At 50.6% G+C, this 17022-nt stretch overlaps 1 protein-coding gene across 7 annotated transcripts in view; it reads right to left on the reverse strand.

Annotated features, from left to right (window-relative positions):
- Nucleotides 1–2408: 2408 nt before the first annotated feature.
- TBC1D5 (TBC1 domain family member 5) overlaps nt 2409–17022 on the reverse strand; it is a 485401-nt gene continuing 470787 nt past the window's right edge. For all 7 annotated transcript variants that reach the window (XM_053668964.1, XM_053668967.1, XM_053668963.1 and 4 more), the window contains 3 exons: nt 9771–9850; nt 8728–8955; nt 2409–5621 (listed from right to left, as the gene is read on the reverse strand). In XM_053668964.1, the coding sequence (XP_053524939.1) occupies nt 5319–5621; nt 8728–8955; nt 9771–9850 (611 nt within the window). In that variant the 3' untranslated portion in view covers nt 2409–5318. The remainder of the gene's footprint in view (nt 5622–8727; nt 8956–9770; nt 9851–17022) is intronic.

Raw genomic sequence — 17022 nt, forward strand, 5'->3', positions numbered from 1 at the left:
ACGGTCAGAGGAGCGAGGCCACCAGCCAGGCCCAAGTGGGGCCGAGGCCTCTGCTGCGGTGGGCCGTGGGGGAGAGGCCGGACCGAGCTGTGGGATGGACTGGATGGCAGGATGAACGCAGGACCGGGGCCAGAGCTGAGGGGGCGGGAGCGGGGGGTACCGGTGCCGAGGGCCAAGGGTGCCGTTGTGGGGGGGCTGTGGGCGGTGCTCCCTTCCTTACGGCGCGGCCGTTGCTGGCCGTCCCTCCCCTGGTCCTGCCCCCAGGGAAGTGACATCCACTGCGGCCTTTTCACCCCTTCAGTTACACCTCATGACACACCCCTTCATTGCCGAGTCTGAGACTTGGGAGGGTCCCTGCTGCTTTCTGGGCTACTGCCAGGATGAGGTCAGGCCCTGGGAATCCTTTGGGGGTCCCCCCGCCTGCCGCTGGGTGTACTTCCTGGCTAGAACTGGATGATGGGACAGCATCCGGTCCTTAGTGAGGGGCCAGCCCCTACCACACATGCCCGGGGAAGAATGTGAATGGCTGGGCTGCATTTACGGAGTGGGAAGTGGAGGCGGGTCCTCGCTTCACCACGAGGGACACCTGGGGGACTTGCCCTGGGTCCTGCTCGCCAGTCTCCCCTGAGCCTTCTGGAGCCACCCCAGCTGGGACTTCGTCTGGGTTCCCTTGGAACGTAAACCTTTGTCAGCACTCCTGCCACCCTTTCCTGGCGAACTGAGAGGCATTTGTGTGTCCCCAGCACCTGTGCAGCCTCACACTTTGAGGGGGTTCAGTTGAGTCAGCTGAAGGAACAGGCGAACAAATACTGAGTGAATTCTCTGGGTCAGTAAGTCATCCATACGTGTTTCCAGGGCCATCCGCCTTTCCCTGAAAACCACCCCCTCCCAGGACCCACCGTGCATCTCGGAGTGCAGAAATTCTGGTGACACATACACCCTTAGAGGGCTGAGGACATCGGCTGTCACTGAGGCAAGTCACCAGGTGAAAACGAAGTTGCCCACGGCTCCTCTAACAGCATGGTCAGCGGGGCAACACTCGCTTGTAGGAGCTGCCAGCTCGGTGGACCCGGGAACCAGAACTGGCTCAGGGAGGGCTGGCCTGGGTGGGGCTGGTGACGTGGCCCCCCTGCTGACCAGAGAAGCCAGGGAGGGTGCCTCTCAGCACGGCCCTCGTCTGTGATGGCCTGACAGCCTGCACCCTCCACCCACTCACCCAAACCCGGGCTGAGGGTGAGCCAGGGACACAGCATCGGCCTGAAGGGGCCCCGGGAAGGTGTGTAGGTGTGAGTTCCAGCCCTGACAGAAGATGCCAGTGTGGCCGCTTGTGTGGGCAGAGGACACCGCAGCGGTGGAGCAGGAGAGGGAAGGCAGGAGCGGGAAGGCGGCCAGTGACTGGACCCAGCCTGGCAGGGAAGCTGCCCACACTGGCCTCTGCTCAGCCTTCGGTTGAGAGCTGCCCCCAGAGATTTGATTCCTTTGAAGTTTCCACAGGCCCTGGAGCATCTTTCTGGGGCCTGGAAACAGCACTCAGGTAACAGTTCAGGTAGGGTAGGAGGAAGGTCCAGCAGCACAGAAGGGGTCTTCACGAGGCCTACAGGCGAGGGGCATGGGCCATCTGAGAAGTGTGCAAGCTCTATCTTTTGGTGGCAGAACCTGTGGACAATAAAGTCCCTTGGTGGGGGTGGGGGACGGGTGTGACCCACGGAAGGGCAAGCACCTGTTGGCTGGGCCTAGGACAGAGGCGTGTGAGGGATGAGCTCAATCAAGCACAGATTCTGCCTAAGGAGCCACTGGCTTCACGCTCTACCTAAACCATGAAGACCCCCTACCTTCCCCGCATGTCACTTACGACTTGGAGTGCATACTCTCCCAACCCCGCAGCCTCTTCGCCAATTTCCACGTTAGCTAGGGGTCAGCCAGGCTCCCAGGGCAAACTGGAGGCTGATAGGACAGTGCGGAGGAGGCAGCAAGCTGTTGGGGCCACCCTCTAAATGGCCTTGGGATCTGACATTGATGGGAGAGGTGGGAGCACACGGCCTCCAGTGGCTCTTTGAGAACTGAGTGTCCTCTGTGGTTCTGTTCTATACGTCACTGAGTGTCAGGCCGGTCGCAGTGCTTTAAATGTGCTGCCCTGTTTAATCCTCGGCACACCCAGTAAGGTAAGTGATTAGCGCCCCATTGCAGGTAAAGAAAGTGCTGCCCGACATTAAACAACTTGCCTAAGCTAGAGAGGAAGGGGTTGGCAGAGTTGGGGTGGGCCAGAGTCAGGCCCGGGCCCCCGCTGCCCGTGTGGGGGTGCGGGTGCTGCCCTGCCTGGCGGTGCACAGCCCACGCCCCTCGGGTGAGGCCAGGCCGGCTCCTTGTGCCCCCACCCCCTGCCTGGAACAAGTCAAGCTACATTCTCAGTTTCACATTAGTCTTTTATTATAATCGTACTGAATGGGATCGCTTTGCCAAGAGGAAAGTCAGTTCTTAAATCAATATGAGTTACAGCATCAAGATGAATGAGAAAAAAGCGATAGATATAAATGGCAAGACGAGTATTCCATAAATCAAGTGAATTGCGCCATTGTGAGAAAAATTATTATGGCAACTTTTACATCAAAGTGGTCTCAAGCCCGCGTATAGGAACTCTGTGTGTGTTTAACACTATGAAAGGAGAGCCTCTGAAGGGAGCGCCGAGGAAGCGGTTTTGGCCTGAGACAAGGAAGCCTTGGGTGCTAGTTTCTGCCCTCAACTCCTCCCGGCCTCTCCCGCCCCACGGCCTCACCGGGCCCTGCTCTGCACACAGGGGCTGGGCCGGGGGCACATCTGCGGGGGAGCAGGGGTGGTGGGTCCTCGTGGTGGGCTCCACAGGACAGCCGCCCCCAGTGGCAGGAGGAAGTCCTCCATCCACTCTGGTTCGGTAATGACCCCTGGGGGCAGCTTCTTAAAGAAACAGTAAAATAGAAATAAAAAGAATAAGTTTGGGTCAGCTGTGGCAGGTTGTCATTAGGAGACACCAGAACTGTCACAGAATTTTCTAATCATTTGCCATCTCGTCCTTGGTAATGGCGAACAATCAAACCCTCGAAGGAAGGATGACAAGAATCAGCTCAGTCATATGCAGGGCAGGCAAATGACGGAGGTCCTGGTTTACTGTTAGTCACATTCACTCCAAAGTGACAGTTTTTCTTAACGGACTGCAGTTAGCAGTGAACGTTAGCAGGAGGTCATCTGTGGAAGAGTTACCCATGTAATGAAATGTTTTCAAGTTTTATATGGCCCCTTGGCATACACGCAAGGTAAGGCAGAGTCATAATGATTTTTTCTCTAATCTGTATCTCTCATATGTAATGTACACATACAACTCAAACTTCCAAACTGATCGGAGAGGAATGCATGAACACAGGGATAAGTATAAAAGGAGGAGATAATGAAAATTAACCTAAGCTTTATATATATAAACTTTACCTGCTAATAATCAAAGCACAAGAGGTTCCAATGATTACCACATTTTTGAAGAAAAACGAAAAGGTTTCAAATATTCAGCATTTAAAAAATGTGCCATTAAACATAAGTACCCGATAGAGTAATAAAAAGCAACATAAATTCTTTAATAGCACTGTAACTAATAAAAATGCAAACAATGCTCTATTATAAAAAATAAAAACACGTCACTCACTTAGGTGAGACAGTGGTTCCATTCTCGCACCCCACAAACATGGGGATTGAGGGCGCTGTGTCTGCACCCACCCGCCGTGGGTGTCTCCCCTCGGAGGGGTGGGCAGCATGTGGGGGCCACAGAAGCAACACCTCTGAGTGACCCACTGGTTCCAGGTGGCACCAACTCGGAAGCACAGAACGGAGGACCTACCCCGGAGTGTGGGCAGGGCTGGGAGGTCGCAGTGACCCTTAGGTGGGGAAGGAGTCCAGAGCGTGTCGGTGTGGCAGGTGTCTGGTGGCCACCGTGGGGCCAGGGACACTCTGCTGCCCTGACTCCAGCTCTCAGGGCAAAGCGATGCTGAAAGCGAGCAGACGACGGTGTCTCAGCCGCCAGGAGACAGCCAGCTCCATGGCCCTGCCCGGTCTGTCCTGCAGCCCCGCGAGGACACCTCCCCACTTCCAGAACTGAAGACACTGGCACCTTCCCAAGCTTTTGAGAGAAAATAATGACAACTGTGCAGCTGCAAGGCCACTCACTCCGGGGACCTTGGGAGCTTATGAAGTACCATTGATGGGACATACATGTGGCCCACCACTCAGCGCCAGGAGCTGGAGCTAATGTGCACACCTCCACATGCACGGGACTGTCCTCATCCCACAAGCTCGTGTGTTGGGGGATTTCCTCGCTGGAGTTTTAAGAACGAACTGCAGAGCTGACCAGAATCCTCTCTCGAGTCCTCACCATTTTCTTGGAGAAGTGGGAGGCCGGACACCACTTTTGTCTGCAGAGAAGTCACAGTGAGCGGTGGCAGGGATGCGACAGCGCCCGCCCTCCCACAGGCAGCTGTTTAGTGCCTGTGTCACTGCCCAGAGGCCTCGCTGTCCACACAGGAGAAGCCCAAAGAACCAGGCTCCCCAGGGCAAGCAAGGTCTGCTTAAAGGGACCTTGTTCTCCGGCGTGCGAGATGCTAAAAGGTGAAATGTGATTGTTTAAGGGGGGCAGTGATAAGCAGAGTGATCTGGCCAGAGGCTTGGAAATGTATTTATAAATACGAATGAGGAGTCTCAACCCCATCACACCCGAATGAGCCCTAAGTGCAGAGCCGCGTCAGAGGATCATGTAACTTTATGGGAGGTCAGTAATGAATGGTTTGTTCCCAGCCCTGAACCCACCGGTCCTTTCCACGGCATGTGGCTTTGCCCTGCGACTTCCCAAGGGAGAAATGACACGGGATGGCACTCAGATCTCCAGAGAGTGTTCTGGAGATCAGTGTCCCTGTGCCTGATGCTCTGAGGAGGAAGATCTGAAGCCAACTCTTCTTTCTTCTCCTAGGTAACACTGCTGGTGCTGCCACACCTTCCCAGCTGGGGAGCAGAGGACAGAGGACAAGTCGCTGGAACGGGGGTTCGGCTTTCCTGGAGGCGTGGTCCTGGGCACCTCGGAGTGAGGGTGCGGCAGGTTAGGGGGGGGCCGGAAAGCCTGTCTGCACTTCGGTGACCAGCAGTCTGTGCGCCTGGTGGCCGTCTGCTTTTCTCTAAAGGGTTCTGTGGGCCCTTCTGGTGCCACGTGCATGCTGGGAAAGCAGCGCTGGTTTCAGAGGGGTCTCCACTGCGGGGAGCCTCAGTGGGGCGCAGAGGCTGCTGGGGGGTGGGCGTCCTGGACACTGTGGTCAGATGTCCAGGTGGCTCACGATGGTGAAGCCGGAGTCCTTACTGTTGCTACTGCTGTCATCATCGGGGCTGGAGCTGGGGTTGCTGGAGGACGCGGAGGCTGGGCCCATCAGGGGGTCAGAGAAAACCAGTGGGGAGCAGGCCAGGGCCTCACCTTTCCCAGACATGCTTCTGAGCGTGCGAAGAGGCTGGGCCTGGCTGGAGAAGGATGCCCTGGCGCCGCCTCCCTCATCTTCTTTGGAAACCAGGATGAAGTCGTCTGCGCTCCCTCTGTCTGCGTGCCCTGGTGCTTCTGATGAGGCCTGTGAAGTACAGTCAGAAGTTCAGGGGCTGAGAAAACACACCAGAAAAAGGAGAGAGCTGAGTGGAGGCCCAGACAGTGGGGAGCGCTCCATGAAAAACCAGGCTGCCTTGCCCTATGGTCTTCTGTGGAAAGACGCTGTGTTCTGCCTGCTTCCCAGCCCGGGTGCTTCCCAGCCCGGGTGCTTCCCAGCCCGGGTGCTTCCCAGTGGGGCAGGGCCGGCACCTTGGAAGCTGAATGCTGGTTCCCCAGGGGAACAAAGGAAACCTGCGCGATAACTTGTTGGGAGAGGCAGGCTCAGGAGCCAGGCAGCAGCCTCCCAGCTTGAGGTGGCACCCTGCTGTGCAAATCACTCTCCTCCTGGGGCTTCAATCCCCTCATTTGTGAAATGGGGACAGGACAGCATCTTGGTCCTAGTGTGCGGCCACCATGCAGAGATGGTGTGCGTGGACATGAGTCGCAGAGGACTGACTCTCTAATGTGAGCCCCAGATCTGGAGAGAGTTTCCCACTCGCTCAGAGGAGAGCATGGGCGGGGGGGCACGTACTTCCTCTCCTCCAGATCTCAGGGCTCCCTCATCCTGGGTATGCACTTGGGGGACAGTGGTGGTTAACTGGCAGTTTCTCCAAACATGTAAACCAGGAATGGAGACTGCAAAGTATATGCCAAAAAGCATAGCAATGGAATTGCCTCACAATTATTTCCCTCCTGTCTAAGCAATTATGGCTAGTGCTTAGTTTTTTAACTAAAGCTGACATTCATGAATATCAGCAAAGGTTCTGAGTTAAGACCAGAGGCACTGCTGCCTCCCCTGGGATGGGAGTAAAGCCACAGTCTAAGCAAAGATGTTCCAGTACCAGCCGGGCAGAAACAGCACCCGCCCCCGTGCTGAGGTGAGCTTGCGTGGTGCTCACACCTGCTCTCCTGCTGGCCTGCCCGCTGTCCCCACACTGTGGGGAGGGACTGGGGCAGGGGCCTGTGTCTAATGAGATGTACAGAGTCCCTTGGCTGGAAGGGCTCCCCTGGGTCCTCCAGCCTCAAGACTGGTGTGGCCAAGGTGACCTCTGAGCTGCGGGCAGAGCCTGGGACAGGAAGCCGGCAGCACTTCTGAGGAAATCTGGGCCTGGCTGACGTGTCCCTCTGGGTCTCATGTTCTCCTGGGGGGCCTGGCGGGGGGTGAGTGGGCAAATAATGGCTCGGGGGCACCCCGACAGTCCGTCCACCCTTAACACTGAACAGGAGGGCTGAAATGGAATTTGCCTTTAAGACTTTGGTACTGAAACAGGCCTTAAGGCTCTTGATTCAACACATTAATTCCTACAAATCTGAAGAGACACTCTGGCAGGAGCGGACAGTCACAGATGGCGCTAGGGCAGTTTGGTAGGGAAAGGCTGTCCTTTTTCATCCCCGATACTGCCCTCTGCACAGGGCACCCGACCAGGGCCATGCCGCCCGCCCCTGGGGAGGCTGGGAGGGACACGGGCGGGGGGGCTGTCCCCCACACGCATGCTTGTGGGGTGCACTTAAGGCTGTAGGGACCTCAGCTTGAGCTCCTTCCTCCAGCGTGGGGACACTTCGCTCACATGACTGTTGTCCTGCTCACTGTTCGTGTGGCCCGTGAGCACCCGTGCTGGGAATGGGTAGGTTCTCACAAGTACGAAAACCAGGCCTGACAACTGCAAGTCCAATGAAGTTCTAAAGTCAGCAAATTTGTTAGTGTGTTTAACTATCTTTTTGTAGTATTTTTACACCTTCAACTAAAAGAATCATGCTAAATTTTCAATAAACTTGTCAATTAAAAATGGGTGGGGCTCAACAACATTTGAGTAAATAAATGGTAACTGAAAAATTAAACTGTGCAGGGAGGGAGAGTTAGAAGGAATTAATCAAGTTAAACGTGCAGTTTTAATGGATTCATGTGGCTGAAAATGTGGCTCAAAATGCTCCATGAAAACAACTTTTTAAAGCTCATGAACTGGACCACTCGGTACTCTTGATCACAGACGAGTACTCTTCTTAAAGAATACTCTTAAAACTAAAAACACCCATTTTAAACAATTATTTTGCCTTTTTAAAAGTCGTAAAAAATAATTTACAAGTACCTGGATGCTAGTGTTTGAGAGAATGACTTAGATGAGATTGTGCTAATGATCATTTTTTAAGATGAAACTTTGCAAGCCATTCAAAAAATCATTATTGGGACTTGCAGTCCCATCAGACAATGCCCGGTGACGTGCAGGCGTAGGAGTGCGTGTGCTGGGACGAGGGGACGAGGGGATGAGGAGCCAGTCTGGCGAGCTGTGTGCCTCTTCGGCCTTCGTTTTCTCACTGGTAAGTGAGCAGGCAGGACTAAGGGCATGAGGAATTTCTCTGCTCCTCGTTGACTGCAAAATCCTGTGATTTTGTGTTAGAACAAGTTATATACCCCATGCTGAGACCTGGGTGCAGCGGCCAGCACACACGGCCCGGGGGCCGAATCCAGCTCGCGTGGCTCTCAAGCTGTGAATGGCTCATACATTTTTAAAGAGTTGTAAAAACCAACCAGCCAACAAACACACAAATAAACCAACACACCAGATACAACAACAACTAGATGACACAGACCATCTGTGGCCTGCTATTCCTAAGAGATTATGATCTGACCCTTTACAGAAAAAGTTTGCTGATCTCTCTGCCTCCGAGGATGGACATTAATGAGAAGTTCTTCCCAACAAAGGCAAAAAAGGTTCCAGCCAAGTGAGCTACACCCACATTAGCAGAGCGCGGACAGTACTTCCCGTGCTAAAGGGGAAAGGAGGCATCGGCTGCAGCCAACAGACCAGTGGCGGCGGCAGGGGTCTGCCTTCCTCACACCATACAGTGGGGTGGGCAGGAAGTTCGGGCCAGAGTTGCTGCATACTGGTGTGGAGGGCGTGCAGCACACGACTCCAGGAGACACTAGCCTAGTAATTAGCACTGAATGGGCCTGCCCTGGGGGTGTTTTACAGCTGAAGTTCACACACAGTAATAATCTGAAGTGACCTGAGGAGGATGTTGTTATTCATGACTTTGAGGAACTTATGTGGCTGTGTCCCCATCAGTGACACTGCTCATCAGAGCTCATGTACCTGCGTGGTGGCCCCAGGCATCTGGCCATCCCGGCCCTGGCCCTGGCCCTGGCCTTGGCCCTGGCCTTGGCCTTGGCCCTGGCCCTGGCCCTGGCCCTGGTCCTGGCCCTGGTCCTGGCCCTGGCCGCTGGAGCAGTAGTGGTCATCGGAGATGGTGATCTGCTCGTTCTCCTCGGCTTCCAGCTGGCTCTGGTTGAAACGCAGGGAGCCTTTTAGAATGTCTTTGATCTATTTTCAAGGAAAAAGAAAATAAATGAAAAAGATAAATGAGTTTGTTTTTAAATGCTAGCTAAAACTCTGATATATTTAAGCGAGACTTGCCATTCACAATTTTTAATAGTATAGGTATCAATGTATTAGCATAAGAAAGAAATAGCAGAGAAAAATCCAACTCTATTGATAAATGCCATTGACTTACTAATGACCAAGGAAAATTTTAAGTCTCAGGGGCCAGGTTCTCACAGGGTCAGACACGGGAGTCACGTCCTTGGCCGTGAAGGCCAGAAGCACTGTTTGCCTGCACAGCCAGCCCCTGAATGGCCCATGAACGGCTCCTAAAGCGCCGCACCCCAGCTGAGCTGCTAGTACCACATGCAGACACTTGAGAGCAGCATGCTGTTCTCGCTAACATTCCTGTTCCAAGCCACCCTTTAAAGGGCACAAGGGTCACTGCAATGTGGCCCTTGAGGGCCTGGGGCCTGTGGCAGGCAGTGTTCACGACGTGTACTCCAAGGATGGCGGTGTCTGTGGAGGTGACTGAACGTGATGCTGGACCACACCGTAGCGGCTGCGGGTGAGGATCGAGCAGACCAGGCGTGGTGAGAGGAAGGAGCAGGTGGGAAGTGGAGAACCAGTCTGGGCTGCAGGCCAGTCCGACATGCTCACCAGAGACAGCGAGGGCACAAGGAGGGGGGGTCCGCAGGGGCCCTGTCTGAGGGGCTAAGGGGCTTTGGCTCTAATGTCACGGTCGTCCTTGCCCTAGGGTGCCCTCCCCAGGGGGCACAAAGGGCCGGTGGGACACACGGTCAGATCAAGGGACATACCTGTTTCAACCCTGCCAGGGAAACCAGAATTTGATCTTCTTTTTCCAAATTTTCTTGTAATATCACATCTTGAATGTTTACTGAAAACAGAAGAATGACATTTTATAACTAACTATGAGTATGACTTATCTGCTGCCGCGCTGTAACTTCAGACAATCTTGGGAACTTTTCTGCCAAATTTCACAGCAACTATTCCCACCAAGGATGCTCTGCCGAACCGCAGATGGGGCAGGTGCTGGGTGCAGCAGGGGGAGTGCCGAGCTGGCTGTGCACGGCCTTCCCGCCAGCATCACACAATGCGTTCTTGTAATGACACATGTGTCTTCACTTCCACAGAGACACCAGGCAACTCTCGCTGACCTACCACGTGGGGAACAGCCTGGGGCCCTCGGGCAACCCCCAGGAGGAAGGGTTCAGCCTGGGCCTCCCTCCCACACTGCCTCCCAGTTCTGTGAAGCTAGTTTGCCTTACTCTCTAAAGACCAGCTCCTCCCAGGTGACTGAAACTACCAGAGACACCGTCTATAAGGACTGAAACAGTGAAGCATAGTGTGAGTTCAGAGAGTGGTGAACACAGAAGGATGAACTTGTGGCACTCCAGGCTGCCATCAGGCAGCGACACCGATGGAGTCAGCACCACTCGGCCCAGGGCCTTCACAGGACTGGTTTCCGAACCTGAGACGTCCTCCTGACCTGACCTGATCTGAGGGATCTGCCCGGCCAGCTCTGCCCACCCACCGTGCTCAGAGTCACACCAAGCTGCCCGCCGACAGGTTCCACACTCCGTGGTCCTCAGCCTCCCCCTCCTCCCACCGCCTGTGGATGCTCACAGCCCTATTGGTGAGGTGCCTCTGGAGGCAGGATTCTCAGGACAGCTCAGAGGGAGGAGCAAGAGCCCTCTCCCCTGGGGCTACGCAGAATGTGTGTGTGTGTGTATGTGCACACACGTGGCAACTAAAACACACTTTACAAAAGATACTGATACTCGTGCCAATTTGAGAATCACTCTAACAAAAAGGCTCACTGTCCATTAACATCTGCTTTCTTATTTTTTGTGCCCTTAAAAAACGCCCCATCTGTAAGATCTTATAGCCCACATTCTTCGTCATGCACTCTTGAAGTTGTCCCACTGTCTTCTCTGGCCCCCTTAATGCCATGTGTGCCCCAGGGGCCACCAGAGCTGTGTATCACTCCTGCTCGCTTTCTGCTGCCAGTGGGAGCGGCAGGGCCAGCACACTGCTCCCCTGGCCTGGAGGCCATGCTCCCGGACCCATGCAGGCTGGCTCCTCCTCCTTGCTCAATTCACTGTTCCCAGCGCTGCCTCCTCCGAGCAGTCTTCCTGCCCACCAAACTAAAGTAGCCCAAGTCACCCTCTAGTCTCTACTGAGTCCTCTCTTCTACTGTATTGATAATAAGCACTTGTGACCATCTGACATTATCAGGTGCATTTGCCAGTTTGTTGTCCCTCTGCCCCAATAGGACATAAGCTTCCAGCCTTTAGAGTAATTCCTGGTGCCTTTCAAGTACATAATGAGTGTTTATTGACTGACTGACTGAATGAACAAACATGGAAAAACACTCCTGGAACTTGCATTTCAAAACACTCCTACCCTAAGTATTTCCAAATAGCATTTCCAGTAAGGGGCAAGGGAAGGACTGATGCCATCGATTGTGAGTCCAGCTCGAAAATTTCTTAGAATCCTCACTGAGTGCAAGTCTGTACACCGTGCTGACAAGTCCTCGTAGAGACTGAGCAGAAAAACAGCAGCTTTTATTTATTCAGAAAATGTGACTGTTGTTTCTGACTAATAGAAAGGCCTGCTCCGAAACAAGAGAGCAAGATGAATGGGGAAGGAATAATAGATATAATTAGAGAGCGAATGTTTTTGGTTTTTGTAAAAGCCTGTGACAATTTGTTCTCTCTCAATAAAACACACACACACACAACATCCACTCAACAAGACATTAATGACAACTGCAGAGAATTAACAAGAAACAGTTGTATAGGTCTTTTAGTGGACAGAGAAGGGTTACTTCTACTTTCTGACTGCTGTGTTCTCAGTCCAGGCTCTGCTGGAGTCAGTAGGGCGCATAGCAGCTGGACAGTTTGGTAAAGCAGTAGGTTCTGCCCCTTGGGCTGGAGGTGGGACGGATTTCCCAGTGCCTGCTGTGTCAGCTTCCAGCCCCTGGAAGGAAGCTCACCTAGTGGATACAGAAACACTAGCATGTCTGTAGGAGGCATGGGGGCCTTCCTGGGTCCGAGGAACTAAAGGAAGGGAGGCCTTTGGAGACATACCCGGAGAGCCAGGGGGCCAGGAAAAGGGGAAATCTGAAGCAACCACACGTGGTATCTCCTGCCTGCCCCTTGGACAGTCTGCCATGGAAGCCAAAGCATTTGGCTGAATTGCTTAGCTCCTGCCCCCAGTGTAATGGTGGGGCCCAGAGTCAGCAGCTAGGACCACAGGCATTTAGGGTCATAGGCTACAGGTCTATGGGGCAGCATGTGGCTCCAGTGCGGACAAAGGCCCAGAAGTATGCAGGAGTAGAGCTCTCCTTAGAGGTCAGCAAGGACCCAGAAGCACTCAGAGGCCTTCCTCAAACACCACCCTGGAATCTTGACACCAACCCAGCAAGGAGAAGAGACAGAGAGGCTCTGTGGGCATTTGTTTGGATGGGGTGGTTAACCTGTAAGAAAATGAGTAGTCTTTAATTGGCAAGTTTAAGCCTTGGACTGACATCGGTGGGAAGGGAACTTCCGAACAAGATTTCTACACACCCGAGTTGAGGTATGTTCATTTATTATTCCACCACAGAAGTGTCAAGTGTCCACCTGAGATCTTCCAAATCCACACTGGCCATGTTGCCTAACAATCCCATGAACAGAGAAGCCGTGTCCTCCCTTGAGTGGGTGCCCTGTTTGCTGTGAGCCAACCCGGTGCTGATGCCTGCAGGGGCAGGCTGAGAGGGGAGGGGTGGAGAAGGCAGAAGGTATGAGTGTACTGGGAGAACGGAATAAGGCTCTTCTTTCATTAGAGGCTAATGCTCCCCATTCTAATGGCCACTCTTCCCATGTGCTCGTTTGATAAGGGCATGAGCTGCCAACGAGCCTAGATCCTCATGACTGCACAGTCTCTTGGGTCTAAAGAAGTGGCAGGGTTGCTGGTGGGCTGCCAAAACTCCACCCTCCACACCTTCCTCACCAACATGTCCCAGATTCTACTCAGGGCAGCACTGTGCACACCTTCCCTTTCAACCAAGGTTGGTCATGTGACACAGCTCTGGCCAATGAGGTGTAAGAGAAGTCCCTGTATAAAGCTACTGGGAAGGTCCTCATATGGGACTGACTCAGTTTGCACCTTCTGGGCCTGCACTGTCCCCACTTTTGCTGCCTCAGTGCTGGCAGGAGCTTGACAAATCATCTTGCGAACATGCAGATGAAGGACACAGCTTCAGGAACGTGGGCAGAAGGCCAGAAGGAGCCTGGGGCACTGGGCCCATCTTGGGGCTGTGATACCTGCTCAGAATGCCTACCTCTGGGCTTCTTTATTTAAGAAAAAAACAACCTATGGGTTTCTTTATTTTTTTTCTCCATTTCTGTTATTAGCAGCTGTTTTAGTTTCAAGGTATTACAAACTGGGTGGTTGGAAATAAGAAAAACGTATTCAGAGGATGCTGGGAAGATGGCGACACAGTAGGAGGAGCAGATTCTAGCTCCTGTACTCATGGGTGAAAATCCTGGCTGATCTATACAGAAACAGCACAATAAACCATCGGTTACCCAGCATTTATGAAATTAAAAGACCAGAGACTGTGACCGACACTGAAACACCAGACCTCGGAAGAGTAAGCTACTGGGGAGCCGGGACACACGCGGTCCCTGTGCCACTGCCATAGCGAAGGAACTGGGCGCCGGGGAGTCAGGTACAGTGCCGGGACACTACAGGCCCCTGTGCCGCAGCCATAGCAACAGGCCTGTGCGCTGGGGAGCCAGCTACAGGAGTGCAGCCCCTGTGACGGGCCCGGGCTGCCAGAGGAGTCGGCTACGGGAGCCCAGACGCTCAGCAGTGGTAGGCGACCAGCACAGGGACCAGCTCAAGGACCAGTACGAGAGTAGGTGGAGACAGAGAACATCAAGATACCTGAAGGAGCCTGTACCACTGAAATCCACAGGTATTACACCACAGAATTTCACACCATAAACCCAGGGAGTCAGAATAGATCAATTTTAGAAGCTGAGACTAACAAGAAGAGTTTCAAACAATGGGAAGACAAAGAAATAATCAAATGAAAGAAAAAACAGAAACTTCAGAAACAATGTTAGATGAAATAGAGGCTAATCAACCTTCAGATATTGAATTCAAAGCACTGGTTATTACGAAGTTCAAAGAGCTCACAATGAGCTACCAGAAACTACAGGGGAACTACAATGATTTCTCTGCAAACTACATCAACATGAAAAAGAAAATAGAAAATATGAGCAAGGGCCAAGAGGAAATGAAGAATGCAATTTCTGAATTAAAAAACACAGTAGAAAGCATTAAAAATAGGGTAGATGAGACAGAGGATAGGATTAGTGAGTTGGAGGACAAAGTAGAAAGCATCTCACAGAAAAAACAAGAAAAGGAAAAGAGGCTCAGAAAGAATGAAGAGGGATTAAGAGAAATGCAAGACAATATGAAACGTAATAATATCTGAATAATAGGAATACCAGAAGGAAAAGAAGAAGAACAAGGGATAGAAAATGTATTTGAAAGAGTAATGAGAGAAAATTTCCCTAATTTGATGAGAGAAAAAGTCACACAAATCCAGGAATCACAGAGAGTCCCAATCAAGAGGAATCCAAAGAGGCCCACTTCAAGACACATTATCATTAAGATGGCAAAATTCCAAGACAAAGAGAGAATCTTAAAGGCAGCAAGGGAGAAAAAAGAAGTAACATACAAGGGAGCCCCAATAAGGTTAGCTACTGACTTCTCAATGGAAACACTCCAAGCAAGAAGACAATGGCAAGAAATATTCCAAATAATGAGAACCAGAGGCCTACAACCAAGGCTACTTTACCCAGCAAGGCTCTCAATCAAGATAGAAGGCCAAATAAAGAGCTTCCAAGACAAAAGAAGTCTAAAAGAATACGCCTCTACCAAACCAGCTCTACAAGAAATACTAAAAGGACTGCTTTAAGGAAAGGAAGGAAAAGAGGGAGACAGAGAGGAACACAGTACAAAAATGGCAATGAATAAGTACCTATCAATAATAACCTTAAACATAAATGGATTAAATGCTCCAATCAAAAGACACAGAATAGCTGAATGGATAAGAAAGCATGACCCACACATATGCTGCCTACAAGAGACCCACCTCAGGGCAAAAGACCATCACAGACTAAAAGTGAAAGGCTGGAAACAAGTTTTCCAAGAAAACGGACAAGAAAAAAAGCTGGGGTAGCAGTTCTCATATCGGACAAAATAGACTTCAAAAAAAGGGCCATAAAGAGAGACCCAGAAGGTCACTTCATTATACTCAAGGGAAGAATCCACCAAGAAGACATTAACATCACAAATATATATGCACCAAACATAGGGACGCCCAAATATATCAAGAAAATGTTAGAGGACTTCAAAAAAGATATTGACAGCAACACAATTATAGTAGAGGATTTTAACACCCCACTATCAAAAATGGGCAGATATTCCAAAGAAAATATCAACAAAGATATTGCGGCATTAAACAACACCCTAGATGAAATGGACTTAACTGATATATATAGAGCCCTTCATCCCAAAGAAGCTAAATACACATTCTTTTCAAATGCACATGGAACATTTTCAAAGATAGACCACATGATAGGACACAAAACAATTCAAGAAATTCAAGAAAATTGAAATCATACCAAGCATTTTCTCTGACCACAAGGGACTTAAATTGGAAACCAACCCCAAAGGAAAAAACCCAAAGCACCCAAAATCATGGAGGCTGAATGGTATGCTATTAAACAACGAATGGGTCAAGAATGAAATTAGGGAAGAAATCAAAGACGTTTCTGGAAACAAATGAAAATGATTTCACAACAACCCAAAACTTATGGGACACAGTGAAGGCAGTCCTGAGAGGGAAGATTATAGCAATACAGGCCTACCTAAAGAAGATAGAAACATTTCAAACAAACAACCTAACCATACGCTTATAAGAACTCGAAGAACAACAACAAAGACAGCCCAGAGCAAGCAGAAGGAAGGAAATAACCAAGATCAGAGCAGAATTAAATGACATAGAGACTAAAAGCACAATTCTAAGGATTGATGAATCCAGGAGTTGGTTCTTTGAGAAGATAAACAAAATAGACAAGCCTTTAAGTAGGCTCATCAAGAAAAGAAGAGAGAAGACACAAACAAATACAATCAGAAATGGAAGAGGAGAGATTACAACTGATACCACAGAAATAGAAGGGATTGTAAGAAATTACTATGAAGAACTGTATGCCCAGAAATTTGAAAACCTAGGGGAAATGGACACATTTCTAGAAAAATACAATCTTCCAAAACTCAATGAAAAAGAAGCAGAAAATCTAAATACACCAATAACAGCAAAATAAATTGAAGCAGTAATCAAAAAACTCCCATCACACAAAAGCCCTGGACCAGATGGTTTCACAGGAGAATTCTACAAAGCATTTAAGGAAGAGCTAACCCCTATTCTCCACAGACTATTCCAAAAAAAATCCAGAAGGATGGAAAACTCCCAAATTCTTTTTATGAAGCCAGCATCATCCTAATTCCAAAACCAGATAGAGACACAACAAAGAAAGAAAATTTCAGGCCAATATTGCTGATGAACATAGACACTAAAATCCTCAACAAAATATTGGCAAATCGCATCCAACAATATATCAAAAAGATCATACACCATGACCAAGTGGGATTCATCCCAGGGATGCAAGGATAGTTCAATATTTGCAAATCAGTAAATGTAATACATCACATAAACAAAAGCAAAGACAAAAACCACATGATCATATCAATACACACGGAAAAAGCTTTTGATAAGATACACACCCATTTATGATAAAAACACTTAGCAAAGTGGGAATAGAGGGAGCATTCCTCAATATAATAAAGGCCATATATGAGAGACCTACAGCCAACATCATACTCAATGGGCAAAAACTAAAAGCTTTTTCACTAAGATCAGGAACAAGACGAGGATGTTCACTTTCACCACTTCTATTCAATATAGTTTTGGCCACAGCGATCAGG

This window comes from Artibeus jamaicensis, unplaced genomic scaffold, assembly GCF_021234435.1.
Source record: "Artibeus jamaicensis isolate MK-2021 breed Jamaican fruit bat unplaced genomic scaffold, CSHL_Jam_final contig_519, whole genome shotgun sequence".
Lineage (NCBI taxonomy): Eukaryota > Metazoa > Chordata > Mammalia > Chiroptera > Phyllostomidae > Artibeus > Artibeus jamaicensis.